Source organism: Lepidochelys kempii, chromosome 2 (genome assembly GCF_965140265.1).
Source record: "Lepidochelys kempii isolate rLepKem1 chromosome 2, rLepKem1.hap2, whole genome shotgun sequence".
In the NCBI taxonomy this organism is placed as follows: domain Eukaryota; kingdom Metazoa; phylum Chordata; order Testudines; family Cheloniidae; genus Lepidochelys; species Lepidochelys kempii.
Genome location: NC_133257.1, coordinates 62,614,778 through 62,637,362, shown reverse-complemented (window position 1 = coordinate 62,637,362; position 22,585 = coordinate 62,614,778). Strand labels below are relative to the sequence as shown.

The 22,585-nt window shown below is 43.1% G+C and overlaps 2 protein-coding genes across 6 annotated transcripts in view; one reads left to right on the top strand and one right to left on the bottom strand.

The window, feature by feature from the left end:
- Nucleotides 1-3,950, bottom strand: part of ARMC1 (armadillo repeat containing 1) — a 50,684-nt gene extending 46,734 nt beyond the window's left edge. Inside the window, exon 1 of the mRNA XM_073331016.1 lies at nt 3,671-3,950. The gene's annotated coding sequence lies outside the window, so the exon portion shown is untranslated. The remainder of the gene's footprint in view (nt 1-3,670) is intronic.
- Nucleotides 3,951-4,120: 170 nt separating this feature from the next.
- Nucleotides 4,121-22,585, top strand: part of MTFR1 (mitochondrial fission regulator 1) — a 37,409-nt gene continuing 18,944 nt past the window's right edge. Inside the window, exons 1-4 of one of the 5 annotated variants that reach the window (XM_073331011.1) lie at nt 4,123-4,312; nt 13,259-13,450; nt 17,613-17,756; nt 21,161-21,259. In XM_073331011.1, coding sequence (XP_073187112.1) covers nt 17,691-17,756; nt 21,161-21,259 — 165 coding nt within the window. In that variant the 5' untranslated portion in view covers nt 4,123-4,312; nt 13,259-13,450; nt 17,613-17,690. Of the gene's footprint in view, nt 4,313-4,378; nt 4,399-13,258; nt 13,451-17,612; nt 17,757-21,160; nt 21,260-22,585 lie in introns of those variants that run through there. The other 4 variants (XM_073331010.1, XM_073331012.1, XM_073331013.1 and 1 more) reach the window with 4 other exon arrangements.

Here is a 22,585-nt window from a genome sequence, read left to right as displayed (position 1 = left end):
AACTTTGCAGACGAATATCTTTACCTGTGTTTCTATTATCAATTTAGATTAGATTTTAAAGTTAAATAATATTACAAATCCCGTTTACACTATTTATGCATTTTGTTTACTTCTGCACTTCTCTCAGCTTGTACAATGAAAAGTTTCAAATTTGAAACTGACAAACAATCAGCCCCTTTTTCTGCTATAACCATTGCAGGTGAATGTTAATTTTTTTAAACAAAAGTTTTCATTTTTGTTTGATTTTTTTTTTATTTGTGGAAACATTTGTAATTTTTTTAGGTTTTATAAAAGCTTCTTTTATCAGCATTTAAATTTGAAGCTAAATTTAAATTGACTGTTTAATCCAATGTTACTGTGTTCCAAAATTTGGAAAGCTGAACCTCTCTACCCTTTTCGGAAAATGAAACCAATTATGCCCCTCTTGCAACCTTGGTTTGTGATGATAGAGGCCTACCCATCTTAATGTATACATCTTCTGCACCCTCACAGCTAGCTAGTCCTTCATGGAAAAACTTATGTAGATTTTCATAATAATATACTTCTTTCCTTTCTTACGTGCTTTCTTGAGCAGTGAAATTGTTAGCAATATTGACATATAAAGTATCACTGGCATTTCAGTTAGCACCCATTGAAAAGAATGGAGCAGTGCACACCTTAAGACTCTCTGCAAGATTATATGGATATCCACTTAAAATTTTGAAAATTTTCCTTCCAAACCCCGATAGCTAGAGACCATTCTTTTTAATGAAAGTTGAGACTCTGAACAAGTAAGGGATCTGCGTGTGCACCTCCTGCACCTACTAGTCCTCTCTCCCTCTCTCTAGTGGTAAGTCTTACACTTTGAAAAACATTGCTTTACTCACAGCTCAGTGTGTTGGGTTTAAGAATTCCAGCAATACTATTAAATTGCCGTATGAGTGGTGTCTGAACAGAGTAACATACACAATAATCTATGAAAAGGCCAATTTGAAGAGACGAATAGGGATGCATTTTTCAATTCAATTAAAATAAAGCAGACCAAGAGAGCTGTCACAGTTTCACAGTGAACTGCACCTTTGATTCCTACCCCTGCTCCCCTCCAGGGCGCCTACTTAAGGTTTCAGGCTCCAGCCATCACCTCTCTCAGGCAGAGACCCATATCTCTCTCCCTTGGACCAGGGCTTTAGGCTTGTAGTGCCTCTGTACCTCACTGTGATTTCCCCAGCAGTTCTGACCAAGTCCCAGCACCTGTAGTTAACCTTTCTTCAGGGCCTACAACAGTGTATGTACACCATTACCAGCCAACCTTCACAAAGCACAATACATTTATTCTTATGGTCAAACCATTACAGAGAAAACATACAAAAAAAACAGTAAACTGATTTAAACACACTAAATGTACCAGGAGTTATCAACCAGTCTTATGGGACTCAGTAGACCACAGTCTTTCCAATCCTTCCCCTGTTCCCCTAGAGTTGCTCCCCTCCCTTGGAAAGAACATTCTGTCTATGCTGGGTCAAGCTCACCTTTTCATGCCAAAAAAGCCCTTTGTCTGCTGGAAAACCCAGTCTGAAACACTATATGGTGGTATCTCTCTGGAGGCATTTACAACCTGAGTGACTCAAGCACTTGAGTGAAGCACTTGGAGGAGAGGAAGGTGATCAGGAACAGTCAACATGGATTCACCAAGGGCAAGTCATACCTGACCAACCTGATTGCCTTCTATGATGACATAACTGGCTCTGTGGATATGGGGTAAGCGGTAGATGTGATATATCTTGACTTTAGCAAAGCTTTTTATACGGTCTCCCACAGTATTCTTGCCAGCAAGTTAAAGAAGTATGGATTGGATGAATGGACTATAAAGTGGATAGAAAGCTGGCTAGATTGTCGGGCTGAATGGGTAGTGATCAACGGCTTGATGTCTAGTTGGCAGCCAGTATCAAGCGGAGTGCCCCAGGGGTCAGTCCTGGGGCCAGTTCTGTTCAACATCTTTATTAATGATCTGGATGATGGGATGAATTGCACCCTCAGCAAGTTTGCAGATGACACTAAGCTGGGGGAGAGGTAGATACGCTGGAGGGTAGGGATTGGGTCCAGAGTGACCTAGACAAATTGGAGGATTGGGCCAAAAGAAATCTGATGAGGTTCAACAAGGACAAGTGCAGAGTCCTGCACTTAGGAAGGAAGAATCACAGACACCACTACAGGCTGGGGACCGACTGGCTAAGTGGCAATTCTGCAGAAAAGGACTTGAGGATTACAGTGGATGAGAAGCTGGATATGAGTCAGCAGTGTGCCCTTGTTGCCAAGAAGGCCAATGGCATATTGGGCTAGTATTAGTAGGAGCACTGCCGGCAGATAGAGGGAAGTAATTACTCCCCTCCATTCGGCACTGGTGAGGCCACACCTGGAGTACTGTATCCACTTTTGATCCCCCCCACTACAGAAGGGATGTGGACAAATTGGAGAGAGTCCAGTGGAGGGAAATGAAAATGATTAGAGGGCTGGGGCACATGACTTATGAGGAGAGGCTGAGGGAACTGGGGTTATTTAGTCTGCAGAAGAAAAGAGTGAGAGGAGATTTGATAGCAGCCTTCAACTACCTGATGGGGGGTTCCAAAGAGGGTGGAGCTAGGCTGTTCTCAGTGATGGCAGATGACAGAACAAGAAGCAATGGTCTCAAGTTGCGGTGGGGGAGGTCGAGGTTGGATATTAGGAAATACTATTTCTCTAGAAAGAATAGGAGTACTTGTGGCACCTTAGAGACTAACAAATTTATTTGAGCATAAGCTTTCGTGAGCTACAGCTCACTTCATCGGATGCTCACGAAAGCTTATGCTCAAATAAATTTGTTAGTCTCTAAGGTGCCACAAGTACTCCTGTTCTTTTTGTGAATACAGACTAACACAGCTGCTACTCTGAAAACTATTTCTCTAGGAGGGTGGTGAAGCACTGGAATGGGTTACCTAGGGAGGTGGTGGAGTCTCCATCCTTAGAGGTTTTTAAGGCCCGGCTTGACAAAGCCCTGGCTGGGATGATTTTGTTGGTATTGGTCCTGCTTTGAGGAGGGGCTTGGACTAGATGACCTCCTGAGGTCTCTTCCAACCCCTAATATTCTATGATTCTATGACTCGATTTAATCGCTCCCCGCTGTTTTTATTTCTTAGAGGAGCTGTGGTCACCCTCCTGCCCTGCAGTTGCATATAATGTCCACAGTGATACATACATAAAAAACATGGTCCCTAAAGATATTACATGCAGTTAAATATCTGTCACAAGAGCTTTTAGAAGGGTCAAGAATAGATTTTTTTTTTGATACACATATAGATGCTATTAGCCGCCTTTATAACAAACATGCATGCCCTTTCTCACCAACTAAAAGTAAGAACTTCATTCTTCAGGAATGCTTTAATGGATATATAAATCATCTCCAGCAGGGATGTATTCAATAGTATTCAGAAAAAAGGATGAGCTCAGCCAGGATTCCTGTGGTACAAACCCAGTGTCACACCATGCCAATGAGCCATACAAGTGCAGAGCGGACAAAGTGCTTTGCTTTTCTGTGCACCGAAACCATGAATAGTAAAAGCGAGGGATTAATTTTAGCCCCACATTAGTCTTTTGTTAAAATAATAGTAACACAAAGAGAAATATTTTATGGGTTTAAAATAAACCATTCACTAACTTTTTAAAAAATAATAATTCTTGTGCCGTGCTGGAAACCCAAACACAACAGCACCCAGCGCTGGAGGAGACCAAACCGCAGCACCATCCAGGGAAGGGAGAACCAGTCCCAGAGCGCAGCTGATCGGACAGGCGGAGACAGGATCACGCAGGGAACAAGGTCCGGGTGCCCGCAGGGTGCTGGGGCGTGGTGTCACCCCCCTATCGGGTTTTGTCCTTGACTCTTCCACCGGGGCCAGCAGCATGCCACCACTGCGCGCAGGATCCCGGGCCCGCGCGCGCACGCTGAACGGCCAATCAGGGCTTGCTGGGCCGCCCAGGAGGCGACGTCACGGGATTGACTCTCGGCAGGCGCCCTTCAATCACGGGCGTGGGCGGGTGGCCCGGCCCCTGGGCGGGGAAAGCGGCAACTTGTCACTCCCAGACCGGAGCCCGGCGGCTGCCATTGCGGTCGCGGCGCTCTGGCCCGCGAATGAGCTGTAGGTTAGGTCCCGCCTCTCGCAGGCGCGGCGGCGATTGGTCAGTCCCGTGCAGCTCGCGATTGGCTGCGCGGGGAGGGCTGAGCTCCAAGCGGAGCCCGAGCCTCCGGAGCCGAAGAGCCGGTGACCGGCGAGTGAGCGCGGAGGCCCTGGCGGGGCAGCGGGTGAGTCTGGGCGGGGTTGCGTTGGGCGCTGCCAGGCGGCCGGCAGTGCCGGGACCTCTCGGGGCCCGTGTGGGGCTCCCTCTGCCGTGAGTCCGCGCACGCTGTTGGGGCCGGGAGCCTGATGGGGTCCGGGGGGCGCGGCGCCTTCGCTGGAAACCGCCGCGGGGCATCGTGGCCCGGAGCCACGGAGGTGGTGGGGACGCGGTAGAGCCGCGTCCTGGGGCGAGGGCGGGCAGCTCGGTTCAGAGCTCAGTCTGACGTGCCGATCCCCTCCCCACAGACTCTCCCTCCTGCTGGGCAGCGGGGGGACCGGGGTCCCTACCTCCTGTCCCGCTCCCCTACCACACGCTCCTTGGCCTGCCTGGGTCCGAGCAGGCCTTCCGCCCCAAGCCCCTCTCCCTGCCCCCGGGCGGGCGGGTCCTTCAGGGCGGGCGAAACACGGGAAGGGTAAACTGCGAGTCGAGGGGCCCTCGGAGGATGTGCGCGGGGGTCCCCCACTTCCGTTGGCCGAGGCGCGCTCCCTGGGTGACGGCACTTACAGGGGACCCCGCCCTTACCGGTGACTATTAGCTCGGGGAGCGTCTGTGGTTTCCGCCCTCCCGTAGTGCGACCCTGTGTGAGCCGTAGCAGAGCCATCGGTGCTAGTAACAGCCACGTGTAGCCTCCGTCAGCTCACTGGAGGGAGCCTGCCTGATGATTGGTTTCAGAGTAGCAGCCCTGTTAGTCTGTATTCGCAAAAAGAACAGGAGGACTTGTGGCACCTTAGCGACTAACTAATTTATTTGAGCATAAGCTTTAGTGAGCTACAGCTCGCTTCATCGGATGCATTCAGTGGAATGCCTTTCTGAACAGCTTTCTGATGGCCTTTCTGATCAGCTGGTCCCGACGGCACAGTAGAAACCAACTTTATATGCAGCTCCAGGGAGCCCCTGCTTCAAGCATGGCTGTTGCTATTACAGCTCCAGCCTTAGGATGAATGGGACCTAAAGGTGATCCTGGATGAACAGTGTTTAGTACAGGCATACACACCAATTGGCTTACTAAATTCCTATTGCTTCTTCACTTACTAGCGTTACAGATCTTTTCCTTCCCACTTTGCTGATCTCGTGAGTGTTGACAGAGAGATCTGTGTCACTGTGTAGGCAGAGCGGGGTGATGTGGTCGCTGCCAGAGACTTTGCAATCTAAATCAGATACAAGTCCAAGATTGTAGGTAACTGTTAATATTAAAAAAAATCAAACAAACCTTGAGTTAACATCCACAAGTTCTAAGGAGGGCTTTGAAGGGAGGAAGGGAGATATGTGAAAGAAAGCATAGAATCAAATGAACTAAAAATCGTAAATGAATCAAACTGTACCATAGAATCTCTAGGGATAGACATTCCATGCTCTAATAATAAGAATATAGCAGTAGGGATGATGATAGTGACTGCAAAATGCTCAGGGAGATTAGAGACGCTATTAAAAATAAAAAAAACTCAATAATAATAATAATAATGTGGGATTTCAGTTATCCGCATGGTGACTGGATACATGTCACCTCAGGACAGGATGCAGAGATAAAGTTTCTTGACACCTTAAATGACTGTTTCTTGGAGCAGCTGGTCCTGGAACCCACCAGAGGAGAGGCAATTCTTGATTTAGTCCTAAGTGGAGCACAGGAGCTGGTCCAAGAGGTGAATATAGCTGGACCACTTGGTAATAGTGACCATAATATTAAGTTATATATTATATCCCTGTGACAGGAAAAACACCACAGTGGCCCAACACTGTAGTATTTAATTTCAGAAAGGAGAACTACACTAGTTAAACAGAAATTAAAGGGTACAGTGCCAAAAGTGAAATCTCTGCAAGCTGCATGGAAACTTTTTAAAGACACCATAATAGAGGATTAACTTAAATGTATACCCCAAATTAAAAAAACAGTAAGAGAACCAAAAAAGAGCCACCGTGGCTAAACAATAAAGTAAAAGAAGCAGTGAGAGGCAAAAAGGCATCCTTAAAAAGTGAAGCTAAATCCTAGTGAGGAAACTAGAAAGGAGCATAAACACTGGCAAATGAAGTGTAAAAATGCAGTTAGGAAGGCCAAAAAAGAATTTGAGGAAGAGTTAGCCAAAGACTCAGAAAGTAAGTTCATCAGAGGCAGGAAGCCTACTAAACGTCCATTGACCCCGCTGGACAATTGAGGTGCTAAAGGATCACTCAAGGACAATAAGGCCATTGCGGAGAAACTAAATGAATTCTTTGCATTGGTCTTCACAGGCTGAGGATGTGAGGGAGATTCCCAAACCTGAGTCATTCTTTTTAGGTGACAGATCTGAGGAACTGTTCCAGATTGAGGTATCATTAGAAGAGGTTTTGGAACAAATTGATAAATTAAACAGCAATAAGTCACCAGGACCAGATGGTATTCACCCCAGAGTTCTGAAAGAACTCAAATGTAAAATTACGAAACTACTAACTGTAGCCTGTAACCTATCATTTAAATCAGCTTCTGTACCAGATGACTGGACAATAGCTAATGGGACGCCAATTTTTAAAAATGGCTCCAGAGGTGATCACTGCAATTACAGGCCTGTAAACCTGACTTCAGTATCGGGCAAACTGGCTGAAACTATAATAAAGAACAATATTGTCAGACAGATAGATAAACATAATTTGTTGAGGAAGAGTCAACATGGTTTTTGTAAAGGGAAATGATGCCTCACTACTAGAATTCTTCGAGGGGGTCAACAAGCAAGTGGACCAAGGGGATCCAGTGGATATAGTGTACTTAAATTTTTAGAAAGCCTTTGACAAGGTCCCTCACCAAAGGCTCTTATGCAGAGTAAACTGCCATGGGGTAAGAGGGAAGGTGCTCTCATGGATTGGTAAAAGATAGAAAACAAAGGGGAGGTATAAATGGTCAGTTTTCAGAACGGAGAGAGGTAAATAGTGGTGTCCCCTAGGGGTCTGCTCTGGGACCAGTCCTATTCAACATATTCATAAATGATCTGGAAAAAGGGGTAAACAGTGAGGTGGCAAAATTTGCATATGATACAAAATTACTAAAGATAATTAAGACCCAGGCAGACTGCAAAGAGCCTCAAAAGGATCTCTCAAAACTGGGTGACTGGGCAACAAAATGGCAGATGAAATTTAATGTTGATAAGTGCAAAGTGATGCACATTGGAAGGCATAATCCCACCTATACATATAAAATGATGGGGTCTAAATTAGCTTTTACCACTCAAAAAGATCTTGGAATAATTGTGGATAGTTCTCTGAAAATATCCACTCAGTATGCAGCGGCAGTCAAAAAAGCAAACAGATAATAGGACAGAAAATATCATGTTGCCTCTATAAATCCATGGTACGCCCATATCTTGAATACGGTGTGCAGATGTGGTCGCCCCATCGCAAAAAAATATATTGGAATTGGAAAGGGTTCAGAAAAGGGCAACAGAAATGATTAGGGGTATGGAATGGCTTCTGTATGAGGAGAGATTAATAAAACTGGGACTTTTCAGCTTGGAAAAGAGATAGCTAAGGGGAGATAGGATTGAGGTCTATAAAATCATGACTGGTGTAGAGAAAATAAATAAGGAAGCGTTGTTTACTTCTTCTCATAACACAAGAACTAGGGGTTACCAAATGAAATTAGTAGACAGCAGATTTAAAACAAATAAGAGGATGTATTTCTTCACACAACACACAGTCAACTCCTTGTGCAACTCCTTGCCAGAGGATGTTGTGAAGGCTAATACCATAACAGGTTTCAAAAAAGAACTAGGTAAATTTATGGAGGATAGGTCCATCAATGGCTATTAGCTAGGATAGGCTAGGGACATCATTCCTGTCCCTGTTTGCCAGAAGCTGGGAATGAGCGACGGGATGAATCACTTGATGATTACCTGTTCTGTTCATTCCCTCAGGGGCACCTGGCACTGGGCACTGTCGGAAGACAGGATACTGGGGTAGATGGACCTTTGGTCTGACCCATTAGGGCTGTTCTTGTGTTATAAGAGCATTTCAAAGTGGGAGGTTGCAGGCTCAGTCATTTTTCCTGTCTGAGGACATCTGGTACCGTGTATGGAGATAGCAGTGTTTTATTTCAGTTTGCCATATGTAGGCACTACATGTGACTGCATCTAGCACAATTCAGATATGGAAGCTAGGTGACTTGAGATTCGTAACAGGATATGATGGCTTACAGTAGCTTGATTCCAGTCCAGTTCATTTTGACGTCAAAGTAATTACTAAAGTCATTCCAAGTGGAAAATGATCGTGGAATGTTTTTTATGATCTCACAACATGGTGTGATGGTAATTTATAAATTAGTAGTTAACTGCAGAAATTGAATTGTAGTTCTGTTGTCTCTGAAAAACAGATGCACTTGAGTGCAAAAGCAAGAGGAGGAGCCTCTGTTTATGAACATCAGATAGCGAAGTTTAGATCTGTGATGAACAGATACTTCTGAAGACAAGTAGTCAAACCTCCAAATTCATGTGGGTTTTTCTTTAAATTACTCTTTAGTAGCTGGCAAGATATGACACTGTCATTCTTCTATACTATGACTTTGTTATGCTTCTGTTTTATAAAACTTAAATATAAATCTTACTGTTTAGAATATATCGTAGCACTTGTTTTTATTTGTTGGAATCTCTGGAAACTGGAGCATAGACAAGCACTAAGACTGTTACTCTGGTGCTCAGAAATAAGTAGCTCCTAGTAGTGACTGTGCAATCTTTGCTTACTAGTCATGTCACCCTTTATAAATATCTAGTCTGCACTAGTTTGGGAAATGGATAGTCTTCAAGCTGGTCCTACATTAAAAGATTCTTGATGGCTCTTCAGTATACTGCTGCAGTGGTTTTTTGTCTGAAATCTTGTTCTTTCTTTGACACTCAGGCCTGGTTTATGCTTAAAATTTAGGTAAATGTAGCTATGGTGCTATGAGTGTGGAAAAATCCATACCCCCTGAGCGCCGTAGCTATGCAGACCTAACTCCTAGTGTAGACACGGCTAAGTGCGTGGAAGCATTCTTCTGTTGACCCAGCTATTGTCTCTCGCGGAGGTGATGTTTCTACAGCAGCAGAAAAACATCATCTGGTGCTGTAGTCAGTGTCTACACTATGGGGTTATGGTGGCATAGCTACAGAGCTTAGGTAAGCTGCTACAGTTCCCGAGGTAGACATGACCTCGGTATACTCGCTTTTATAGGTGCCATTTCATCAGATGATGTTGGGGCATGTGCCAGCATTAACAACTGCAGACATGCATCCCTGATAAAGTGGGTAAACCTGATTTTAAGGTGTCTGCTTTAAAGGGAAACTACCTACTTCAAGATTATATTTCTCTTAATCTTGTACCTGCAAGTAACACCTCCGTTCTCTGTAAGGGATTAGAGAGGTTTTCCTTTATATTTTTTTCTTTTTGTTTAGTTTGTGCATTTTACAACACTTCATACAAATACAGTAAATTGATTATATGCAGTCAGTTTCTTCTTTTGCCTGCATAGGTTTCACATAAATGGGTGGGAAGGGGAGATTTTTAGGAAGGAAAATGTGACTATTTCACTTTAAAAGGTGGAAAATGACAACTGTGGACAGAGATTCAGACAGATAAAGGACTTGAAGCTACGTTTTTCATAAATGTGTCTACGTCGAGGTGGTGTCTGTTTTAATTTTTTTTCTTCTCTCCATTTCTGTGTAGCGCTATAAGCCTTGGTTGAGTGTTTCATTATAACTTTTCTCCACAGTACATTGTTTTCTGTTTTGAATCTGAAAAGTGCTTTTAGATTTACTCTGCTAACTCGTTATTAAATAATCAGTATTATTTCCTTAATTTATAAATCAATGTCTGATATAAAAATGTTGGGTAATGTATACAAGACAGGCAAATGTGAAAAATGGGGGAAGCAGAGCATAGCAAGGCTCATGTTAGAAATACAGCACTCTCTGGGGAGAAGAAGTGTGTCTGGAATTCCTTCCAGATTAGGGTCACTGAACATTGTGTCAGTTTTTGGGTAAGCAGGTGTCTATAAAGGAGGACTTCTTGCTGTTGTGGGGAAGAGGGGGAGAGTTTCCCTCTCTTTCCTTCCAAATTTACCTAGTTGGAGTGGGATATTAATCTTCACTGCTTTTCTCCCAGATTCTGTTGGGAGTCTTCCTTCTCTGAGACAAGCTGCTTATAGCCTTCACAACCTGAATTAATAACTACCAATGAAGTGCTGCATCTTACAGCAGGGGCATTGCAGTATTCTGAATTACTGTAAATATAAAGACAGGTTTCAGAGTAGTAGCAGTGTTAGTCTGTATGCACAAAAGGAACAGGAGTACTTGTGGCACCTTAGAGACTAACAAATTTATTAGAGCATAAGCTTTCGTGAGCTACAGCTCACTTCATTGGATGTATAGAATGGAACATATAGATATAGATGAAGTGAGCTGTAGCTCACAAAAGCTTATGCTCTAATAAATTTGTTAGTCTCTAAGATGCCACAAGTACTCCTGTTCTTTTTGTAAATATAAAGGAGAAATTGACATGACTCTTGTCAGTTTATCTGCAGTCCCCAAGGTTGCGAGTGCCCTTTGTCAGACTGACCAGTCTCTCTTCACTTGTTTGAGAAAGCTATGAGCAGCAGCAATTACTGAATCATTTTGTTTGTTAACTTAATACTTAGAGGGTTATTTTGCAAACATAAAAGCTAGAAACTTTTTAAATGAACACCCAAAGTCTGCAAAAACGGGTCAATTGAGTTTCTCCTCTCAGGAAGGGTAAGTTGAATAGACTATTTTGGGCATTACTTTTATTTCTTAAGTTTCAGAGTGGTAGCTGTGTTAGTCTGTATCAGCAAAAAGAACGAGGAGTACTTGTGGCACCTTAGAGACTAACAAACTGATTTGAGCATAAGCTTTCGTGGGCTAAAACCTACTTCGTCGGATTCATGCAGTGGCCACAAAAGCTTATGCTCAAATCAGTTTGTTAGTCTCTAAGGTGCCACAAGTACTCCTCGTTCTTTTTATTTCTTAGGCACTTGGCAGCAGGAATTTCCAAACTATAACCTACATTTAGGAGGCGACCGTCACTTGGTCATGCTGATGAGTATGCCAACATTAAATATTATCCATGTCCGTAGTTTCAAGAGAAAAGATAAAAAACTGTGCCAAGTAACTTTTGTTCTTTAGGATAACATCTTGCTGCTACTTAAAGTAGTTCAAATGAAGGTTTTTGCTAGGGATGGTAAAATGAATAAATGTTGAATTTCTCCTTCTCAAATTTGGCAGCTACGTAAAGTACAGGCGAGACACGTTCTAGAAATTGCTGTTATTGCTGTCTAGCAATTTCATTGAGTATGAAATCTTTGCATTCTTGGGATATAAGTAGATTGTGGAAGAGTTGTAATTTATGAAGAAAGGTAGAGTGCAGTAGAATATAGGTAAAACAAATGTCTAGGGTGGTTGTGATAACTCTAGAAAATGAATGGATCTCATAAAAACATCAAGGTGAAATATTGTTTGAGTATTTTGTTTTCTTTTAGATGACATCTTAATTGGAGATTATAAAAACATTAAGACTATTTGTTCTGGGTTAATGTAGCGTTCTAGAGGGTTACTCAGTGTTAGCATGCAGTAGATCTGAAACAGATTTTCATGCTTTAATGGTTCTGATTCTATTGATGTAAATGGTACAACTTGCATTAACTTCTGTGAGAGCCAGATCAAGACCACCTTCAGCAAGGAATCAAATGATGTAAAATTGGTGCCCTGAACCCTAGAATGCCTTAAGTATCTAAACCAGTGATACTCAGACTGAGGCTTGAGAGCTGCAAGTGGCTCTTTAATGTGTCTCCTGTGGTTATTTGTAATATGTCATATTAAAACATTGTGTGATTTTAATTATTAATCAGCATGCGTTTACTATGTTATTAACCAATTGCAGTTGATAAAATAAAACTTGATCAGTCATTTTGCTGTGAGAATTATGAATGTTAAAATAGTAAATAAAACAATGAATTCACACTACTGTGGTTCTTTTGAGTAACATTGAGTGCTAATTTGATTCCTGAACCACTGAGGTCTGAGTATCGCTGGTCTAAACATTGCTTAAAATTGAAGTGGTTTACACCCTGAATTATAAATAGTCAACTTCTCTAAATACCTCTGCTGTAGAATAGTTGTTCTATCAAACTTAATCTCTTGCCAAGTGCAAAAAAATCTTAAACATCTACACTACTTGTGGTAGTGGTGAGGAACTCAGTCAAACCAGCTTTTTTAACCTCACCTTAAAAAAAAAAAAAAAAAAAACCTTTAGAGCTGAGTTCTTGGTAATAACTATATATGGAAACTTGGCATAGGAGTTGTAAACAGTTGGGGAAAAACATGTTTGTAATGGAAACACTGGCAGTCCTAACTATTACGCTTGCAGGCATTCTCATGTCTCTTCTAATCCTCTGGCTTGAGAATATTTCCTGCATATCATTTCTTTCCCAGTACTTTAGCATTTTTTGTTTTAATGGTGACTAAGGGTATGTCTACACTACAAAATTAAGTCGACTTTATAGAAGTTGATTTTTAGAAATGGACTTTATACAGTCAATTGTGTATGTCCCCACTAAGCGCATTAAGTCAGAGTGTGTCGTCAATACCGTGTCTAGGATCGATTTACGGAGTGGTGCACTGTAGGTAGCTATCCCACAGTTCCCGCAGTCTCTGCCGCCCATTGGAATTCTGTGTTAAGCTCCCAATGCCTGAGGGGGCAAAAAACATTGTTGCGGGTGGTTTTGGGTACATGTCGTCAGTTGCCCCTCCCTCCCTCTGTGAAAGCCAGGGCAGACAATCGCTTTGCGCCTTTTTTCCTGGGCTACCCGTGCAGATGCCATACTATGGCAAGCATGGAGCCTGGTGCTCACCAGCTCACCGGTGCTTTTGTGAGCATTGTAAACACCTTGCACGTTATCCTGTAGTATGTGCAGAACCTGGTTAAGAGACACCAGCACGAGGATGATTGTGAGGAGGACATGGACACAGACATTCCTGAAAGCACAGGCTGTGGCAATTGGGACGACATGGTGGCAGTGGGGCTGGTTGATACAGTGGAATGCCGATTCTGGGCCCGGAGAACAAGCACAGACTGGTGGGACTGCATAGCGTTGCAGGTATGGGATGATTCACAGTGGCTGCGAAACTTTTGCATGCATAAGGCCACTTTCCTTGAACTTCGTGAGTTGCTTTCCCCTGCCCTGAAGGGCAGGCATACCAAGGTGAGAGCTGCCCTGACAGTTGAGAAGTGAGTGGCAATAGCCCTGTGGAAGCTTTCAACGCCTGATTGCTACAGGTCAGTTGGGAATCAATTTGGAGTGGGCAAATCTATTGTGGGAAAGCAGGCAGTGCAGTCATTGACATTCTGTTATCAAGGGTAGTGACTCTGGGAAATGTGTAGGTCATACTGAATGGCTTTGTTGCAATGGGGTTCCCTAACTGTGGTGGGGTGATAGGTGGAACACACATCCCTATCTTGGCACCGGACCACCTTGCCAACCAGTATGTAAACCATAAGGGGTACTTCTCAATGGTGCTGCAAGCACTGGTGGATCACAAGGGACGTTTCATCGACATCAACGTGGGATGGCCAGGAAAGGTGCATGACGCTCACATCTTTAGGAACTCAAGGCTGTTTGAGCAGTTGCAAGCAGGGACTTACTTCCCAGACCAGAAAATTACTGTTGGGGATGTTGAAATGCCAGTAGTTATCCTTGGGGACCCAGCCTCCCCCTTGCTCCCATGGCTCATGAATCTGTACACAGATAGCCTGGACAGTAGTAAGGAGCAGTTCAGCTATAGGCTGAGCAAGTACAGAATGGTGGTAGAAAGTGCCTTTGGACATTTAAAAGGTCACTGACACTGTTTCCTGACCAAGTTAGACCTCAGCACAACCAACATTCCCATTGTTATTGCTGCTTGCTGTGTGCTCCATAATATCCGTGAGAGTAAGGGGGAGACGTTTATGGCGGGGTGGGAGGTTGAGGCAAATCGCCTGGTGGCCAGTTTTGAGCAGCCAGACACCAGGGCGATTAGAAGAGCACAGCTAGGTGCGCTGCGCATCAGAGAGGTTTTGAAAACCAGTTTCATGACTGGCAGTGTGACAGTTGTGTGTTTTTCCTTGATGCAAACCCACCCACTTTGTTGATTTTAATTTCCTGTAAGCCAACCACCCTCCCCCCTTCAATCACAGCTGGCAAAGGAAATAAAGTCACTATTGTTTTGAAACCATGCATTCTTTCTTTCTTAATTAAAAAAAAAAAAAAGTGAGATAACTGACAAGGTAGCCCAGGTGGGGTGGGGAAGGACAAGGCCACATTGTTTATTGTAGCCACACTACAAATCAAAACTGTTCGAATGACAGGCTTCTGTTGCTTGGGCCATCCTCTGGAGTGGCTGGGTGCCCGGAGCCTCCCCAGCCCGCGTTCTTGGACGTCTGGCTGAGGAGGATATGGAACTTGGGGAGGAGGTCAGGCGGTTATACAATGGATGTGGGGGGGGGAAGGGGTGTCTGTGCTCTTGTGGGCTTTCCTGTAGCTCCAACAGATGCTTCATTGTGTCTGTTTGCTCCTCCATTAGCCTTAGCATTGCCTCCTGCCTTTACTCTTCGCGCTCACTTAATACTTTCCTGGCCTCTGCAACTGAATGCCTCCGTATATTAAGTTGTGCCCTATCAGTGCGGGAGGACTGCATGAGCTCAGAAAACATGTCATCGCGAGTACGTTTTTTTCGCCTTCTAATCTGTGATAACCTCAGGGATGGAGATGATAGGGGGAGCATAGAAATATTTACACCTGGGGGAAGATAAAAAGGGAGAGTAAAATTAAGATGATACATTTCTGAGAACAAAAGGGAGACTCTTTCGCAGTGAATCAAGCAATTCACAGTAGACAGCAAATGTGCTTTAGGTACAAGGTCGCATTTTGCCTTTTATATTGAGCACCTGCCGGTATGGTGACACATCACAAACGGCTGGGCAACAGATTTGGTTTCCAGGCAGCCATGGTAAGCCTTTTGGTATGTGGGGTTGGCTTCTTACGCCTTCATAATATGTGGGAAATGTTTCAAACTGCAGCGCCCTCCTTTCCCATAGCAAGCAAAGCTGGTTGGGTTTCACATTTTAAAAGGAGGGGCTGAAGTTTTCAGGTGGATGTGCAGCACACACCTCCCCCCACCCCACTGCATGGCTATTCCCTGAGATGATGCCTTTTAGCCAAGTGCAAACAACCCAGCATGAATGGGGTCCTTTTACTGTTCCCTTACAAAAATTCCCCTATTTCAACCAGGTGACCTTGAATGATATCCCTCTCCTGAGGCTAACACAGAAAGATATAGACCGAATGTTGCTTGAATGTGACCAAAACCCAGGACCATTCGCTGCCATGCTTTGTGCTGCAATGATTCCAGACTACTTGCTACTGGCTTGGCATGGTAAAGTGTCCTACCATGGAGGACGAAATAAGGCAGCCCTCCCCAGAAACCTTCTGCAAAGGCTTTCAGAGTACCTCCAGGAGATGTCCCTGGAGGATTCCCGCTTCATCCCCAGACACATTAACAGACTTTTCCAGTAGCTGTACTGGCCACGAATCATCCTAATTCTTCAGGGCAAATCAAACATTAAACACTATTGCTTTTAAGCCCTGTACTGTAGTTACAAATGTGCACTCACCAGAGCTGCCTTCTCTGGCTTCAGGATCAGGGATCCTGCCTTGAGAGGGTATTGGCTCCAGGGTGATGAAAAGGTCCTGGCTTCTGGGGAAAACGGATTCACCGCTTGCCTGCTGCGCATTCTCCTCCTCCTCCTCCTCATCCACAAAATCCTCCTCCCTGTTGCGTGAGACTCCCCCATTGCAGGTGTCCGCAGACAGTGGTGGGGTAGTGGTAGGGTCGTCGTCCCCCAGAATGCCATGCAGCTGATCATAGAAGCGGTATGTATGGGGCTCTGACCCAAAGCAACTGTTTACCTCCTTTGTCTTTTGGTAGGCTTGCCTGAGCTCCTTAACTTTCACACGGCACTGCTGTGTGTCCCCATTGTAGCCTCTCTCCACCATGCCCTGTGCGATTTTGGCATATATATTAGCATTTCTTCTTTTTGATCGGAGTTCGGCCTGCACAGATTCTTCTCCCCATATGGCAATCAGATCCAATGTCTCCCATGCTGGAGCTCATTTGCGATTCTGGGGGGACTGCATGGTCACCTGTGCGGCTGAGCTTGCCACACTGACCAAACAGGAAGTGAAATTCAAAATTTCCTGGGGCTCTTCCTGTGTACCTGTCTAATGCATCGGAGTTCAAAGTGCTGTCCAGAGCAGTCACATTGGAGCACTCTGGGATAGCTCTCAGAGGCCAATACCGTCAAATTGTCTGCACTACCCCAACTTCAATCCAGCAAGGTTGATTTTAACACTACTCCCCTCGCTGGGGAGAAGTACAGAAGTCAAATTTAAGAGCCCCTTAGGTCGACGGAACGGGATTGGTTGTGTAGACGCATTCATTTTAAAATCGACCTAACATGGCTAAATTCGACTGAACCCCGCAGTGTAGACCAGGGCTAAGGAATTTTACTAGCTTCCAACAAATCAATATATATAGTTCATACTACAATATTCCTGTTGTTCAGAATGATTCAGTGACTTAGACTCTGCATATAAACTGTCAGATGAAGCCAAAAATGATTCAGAATCTATAGTAGTAACTAATTGTTATTGAGTGGCAGCACAAACACTTTTGTGATAAAAGAATGAGGCTTGGGTTGGACTTTTATTCATCTGCTGCTCTGGCATTTGAAGCCAACTTAAAACAACACAGAGTAACACAGTAAACAAGATTGTGAGGAGAACTCCTTGTTTCTCTAATCTATTTACAGTAATCTTAGTTGTAACAATTACTAGGGAAGGGATTTGACAAGCTACTTGTAAGCTGATGGTGTCCAAAATGCCATTCGCTGTTTACAGATGTTCCAAGTGACCCTTGCTCACTTACTATCAGATAATTATGTTTAGGACCTTCTCCTGCTTATTGCTGAAGTAAAGCCATTATGCCATGGAAACCATTACTGACTGCATTCTGCAACAGCAGTTTTAGTGCCTTAAATGTGACATATTTTTGTTTTAAAATCTAGAGCCTATTTAGAATACGTGGCTATTGTGAAAGTACTGGGAAGAGCTGTTGCTGAAAAATTCTGCATTCAGAGTCCGTTTCTACTGATCATTGTTGGAATGTGTGTAATTTTGTCGGACTTCAAGAAAGCCTTTTTACAATGTTTGCCTTTTATTTCAGAGGGACTATGGAACCTCAGCAGCCCTGTAGGTTTGGAAGGTTTAAATACCAGTTTGTGAAGACTTTTTGCCACTCCAGATGATCTGCTGGATTAAACGTGTAATTAGGATGGTTTTTGCACAAGTTGGACTAAACATGGAATCAGTAAGTGTTCCAGTTTCATTGAAATTCTATTGAGTGCAAATATTTCAAATGTAATCCACTTAAATATATAGTTCACAGTGAGAGCACATGGGACTGCATTTTAAATTTTATGCAGTGTTGGTATAATTCTTACATTAATTAATTTAACTTGATTGACATAAGGTTATGAAACCTAGTGCTTCGGTATATGATCGTAGTTGCTATATTAAAAGCTAAAACAGGCTGTTGTGTTCCTGCTGGCTTTAATGACAAAACATATAACTTATAGTGGAACGCTGCCATTCAGGGTGCACAAAGAAGGGGTTTTCTAAACACTTTGAAATTGAAAGGACACTTACTTGTTTTTTCTCAAAGGGGGAATTAATTTCCATATAAACTAGTATGATGCAATAGGTTCACCTCCCATACAGTCTCTTGGCTATTCTAGTACCAGTTCAGGTTCCTGAAATGCTTGTAAAACACAGTGGTACTTCGCAAGTCTTTGCGGGTATGTCTACATGGCAAAAAAAAATACCTGCAGCGATGAGTCTGAGCTCTGGACTACAAACTCGGGCTCTTACTAAGGTCATGTCTTCACTGGCAACATTAAAGTGCTGCCGTGGCAGCGCTTTAACGTGGCTTGTGTAGTCGCAGCGTACTGCTGGGAGAGCTCTCAGCACTCTTAAAAAAACCCACCCCCATGAGGGGAATAGCTGGTGCACTGTCTACAGGGGCACTTTACAGCACTGAAACTTTCAGTGCTCAGCAGGATGTTTTTCACACCCCTGAGCGGGAAAGTTGAAGCGCTGTAAAGTGCCAGTGTAGACAAGCCCCAAGAAGCTAAAAATAGCCATGAAGATGTTCAGGCTCTGAAGCCCAGGAAAGTGGGTGCGTTTCAGAGTGCAAGCTTGAGCCAGAATGTCTGCATGATTATGGTTGTTGTTGTTGTTTTAGTGCTGTAGCATGAGCCTGAGTCTGTATACCTGAGCTCAGACTCACTATTGCTGTGTAGACATACCTTGTAGTCTGTTCAGTAACACCCCTTTCTCCCATTCTAGTAGGTCTGAGAGCTGCAGAAGTGGTACTCTTCTGGCTTCACCTATCCCAAAACCTTTCCCCACCTCAAGGGAGGGGCAATGGTGATAGAGACCATTCTTGACCTTGTTTTGCACATGTTGTCAATCAGCCAGCCAACCACACCATGTTCTTTCCCCTTTGCCTCTTCTCCACACCCCATAAAATTTCCTGTTTCACTGTAATCTTTCTCTTCTTTCCCTCCTTCCCAGGAGCCCATAACATATTCTTATTCCTGCCATAATTTCCAAGCCCCCAGCAAAGTACCACAAAACTAATTGTGATTCTAATTGTGTTGTCTGTGCTTCTCTCTTTGAAGGCTGTGCTATGTGCAAGAGCAGAAGAGCTGCATTCTCTGAGGGGAAGCAGAAAGGAGTGTGTACACTTCTTGACTCCCTGCCTCATGCAGCACTGTAGCCCTTTCTTTCACTGCTCAGCAGAAGCAGCAGATCAAAACTAAAACAGTTGCACAGCAACCATTTTCCTACTGACACGGTTGGGAGCCACTCTGAACAGAAGAAGTAGCTTAGGTGCAGTCCTCTGCTGTGAGACCTCCTACATATTCTTCCTCTTAAATGTGCAGGGAGGGTGGGAAAGGAAGATTTACAATTGTGTTATATTTAAATTTATATTTTGCCAGATTATTGTAGATTGATGACCTTTTTGTCAGGAGAGCTGGCAAGCTGAAATTATAAAACTCAGTTTACATAAGACCTAATTAGTGCCTTATGATGATCTAAAATAGAGGTTAGAGAATAGGAACACAAATTCATACCAGACACCAGTTCTTTGAACACAAAACTGAGATCTACAACCGTAGAAATCCTGAGCAACCTCGCTGGATCCTCTTCACAACCAATTCAGATCATCCAAACAATCTGTATTGACATAGTCATTGTCCTATATCTTTGGGTCCAGTTTTTAAAAAATATTCTTAATATGGGAAAGAACAGCTCCAGTTTCTTCTTTCTTTCTTTTTTTTCTTCTTTTTTTCCCCCTCCTCCTGCCCTTTCTCTTCCATAGCAGGCTTGTGGTAACAATTAAATTTCCAAACACCAAGTGGTGTAGATTTTTATAACATTTCTCATTTGTGGGATTGAGGCAGTTAAGAGGAAGCAAGTAAGCTAGGTGATTTATCAGCTGCTGATTCTCCTCCTCTCCCCACTATACACTATGTTCAGGTACATTCTCAAATCCAATTTTGAGTGATTTCCACTGTTTATGTAGCCTGTAGTCTAGATTTCACTGTTAGGGGAAAAAATGATAAACTTCCTCTCATTATTCAGTACTGTACTGCCTAAACAATTCCTCTCTCTGATACTGAGGTCAGATTTCTTATTTTCAGAATCCTGAATTTGTGCTGATATGCTATTTGCCAGAGCCCCAGTCTCAGTGTGCTAGAGACCTTTCTGATTTGAGTTGATACCCTTAGTCATTATTAGTGTGGTATTGACATAAGAATAGCTATACTATGTTACCTCGATGATCCCTGGCCTAAATTTAACAAAGACTGGACAGGTCTGCATATCAATTCTAAGACAATATTAACGTTTCATCTTAAGCAGGTAGACAGTGTAATTATTGAGTCCATAAGAGTATGTAGTGTTTGCAGGGGCACAGTTCAAGTGTTAAGATGCATAGCATACATTACAGTATGTTTAATAGAACATGCAAACTTTCACAATAAACTATCAAGGAATCCCATAACTGCTTGGCCAGCCTGCGCTAGTTGGTAGCGATACTAGCAGCATCAGTGTGCCTTGTGCTGTGTGATACATAAGTAAAGGCAGTCCCTGACCCAAAGAGCTTTCATTCTAAGGTGAGAAAGAGAATGTGCTGGGAAACAGAGCTAGGGATAACTTATTAGGGTTTTTTATAATTATTAAACTCTGCTTTTGTCCATGTCTTGGAAGGAGGTATTTGACCTACTTCAAATTCCTTTTCCTCCCCCAACTTAACATGCTTCATCTATTTAAAGAAAAAAAAAAAAGTTAGCTCTGTGCTGAGTGTCTCAATGTGTTGTGACTTGAGGTCTGTCACATAGAATGTGAATTCCTTAGGGCAGAAGACTGTCTTTGAATAGCATTGAACATGCTGCAAATACTTAAATTATTTGTGCTGATGCAAGCAAGTTAAAGTATGACTGTCAAAATAGTGTGGGTCACCAGTATGAATTTGAGTCCATTGTCTTCCATGCTGCAGGGGAATATGTAGTTTTGGTATGTGTACATTTAAACATTAGACAGTACAAATATTGCTGGATGGAGCAAATAACTTTATTGTATCTTAATTGTATATTGGGTAAATGATCTAACAAGTACTGTAACGGTTCACCGAATTTTTTCCCTCAGGTGCTCTGGTCAGGAAAGCCTTATGGTTCATCTCGAAGTATTGTAAGGAAAATTGGTACTAATCTCTCTCTTATCCAGTGCCCAAGAGTTCAGTTTCAGGTAGGAATTCTCCACAGTTTAAAAACCTTCTTAAAATACTTTTCCATTTTTCTCTATGGTGTTTGTTTTGTGTTAGAGAACTTTAAAGTTGATCTGCAGGTGCATTTAAAAGAAAATGTGTAGGTTAAGTCTTGGATGCTTCAAATAAGCAGAGTAGAAGAGGCCCCTTGTTCATACCAAAGTTAGTTTTCCTCCCTCCTCCTCCCTGTCCACCACCATGTCTTGCCAAAGTCTAGTCTCTTCAGTTTCTACTCTGATACCCCCAGCAAATGTGACATTGGTGTTTATACCATGACACTTCCAACACGCTTCATTGAACCTCTAAGAATGTTAATTTGTAAAATAGCACTGTGTGGCTCTAGTAGAGCTTTGTCTGTAAAATAGTCCCTGCTTTTAAAAATAAGCAGTATTTCAAAGAGCTCTACTTCAATTGGCCTGCTCCAATCTGTAGTGGAGCTGTGGTAAACGTTGCTACTGCAGCGTATGCTAGCTCCTCACAAAAGTGAGAGTCCTCTGGGTTGACTTCTAAGGATGTAAGAGGCAAGTTTATAATCTCCTGAATGCCTTTATTGTCTGGGGGCATTCACCACAGAATTTATTGTATGTTTCTCTTTTAAAAAAAAAACAAAACAAAAAAACCTCTTCAGGAAAACTTAGCAGCTTGCCGTTCTTGACTGCTTTCTTCCAAGGCAAGAGACTTTTTTGGCTACAAAAGTAAAAAAGCAATCTCCGTTGTGGCCAAAAAATAAGTATCATCAGACATCACTTCCAAAGCTGTATTTAACTGATAAATTGGGTTTATAAACCTGGGTAATGGAAAGGCAAACAATGTTACTTAAGAATGAGTGAAAAGTAAATACATGTTGCTTATGCACATGATATAAATTCTCTGAAGGTGAACATGGTAAACAAGATAGTGTGAGCTCACTATTTGTTCAGTCTTTAAATGTAGACTTGAACTGTGTAGGTGAAAGAATGTCAAATTCTGTGCTGCACTCTGAATTGTGCACTCCTAATGTGAACAGACTAGGAAGTTGGGTGGGGGGGATGGTAATGATATAAACAAGAGGTGGTTATTTTGTCCTCCTTGTGTTGCAACAAGAAGTCTTTCTGGAACAGATGGCAAATACAGAAACTGCAACACGTGCTTTCTAAAACTCTGTTTTGGATAGCAAAGAAAAGTTTCCAAATAGGATAATTTGGAGGGGCTGAAATTCTTGAGCTGAGAAAGAAACCGCATCAGTCTTTTTGAGATGTGGGGAGAGGAGAAGGCGGCTTTGTGTAGAAAGTTTCGTGGTTGGGAAATGTCCATTTTAAGGCTTAGTA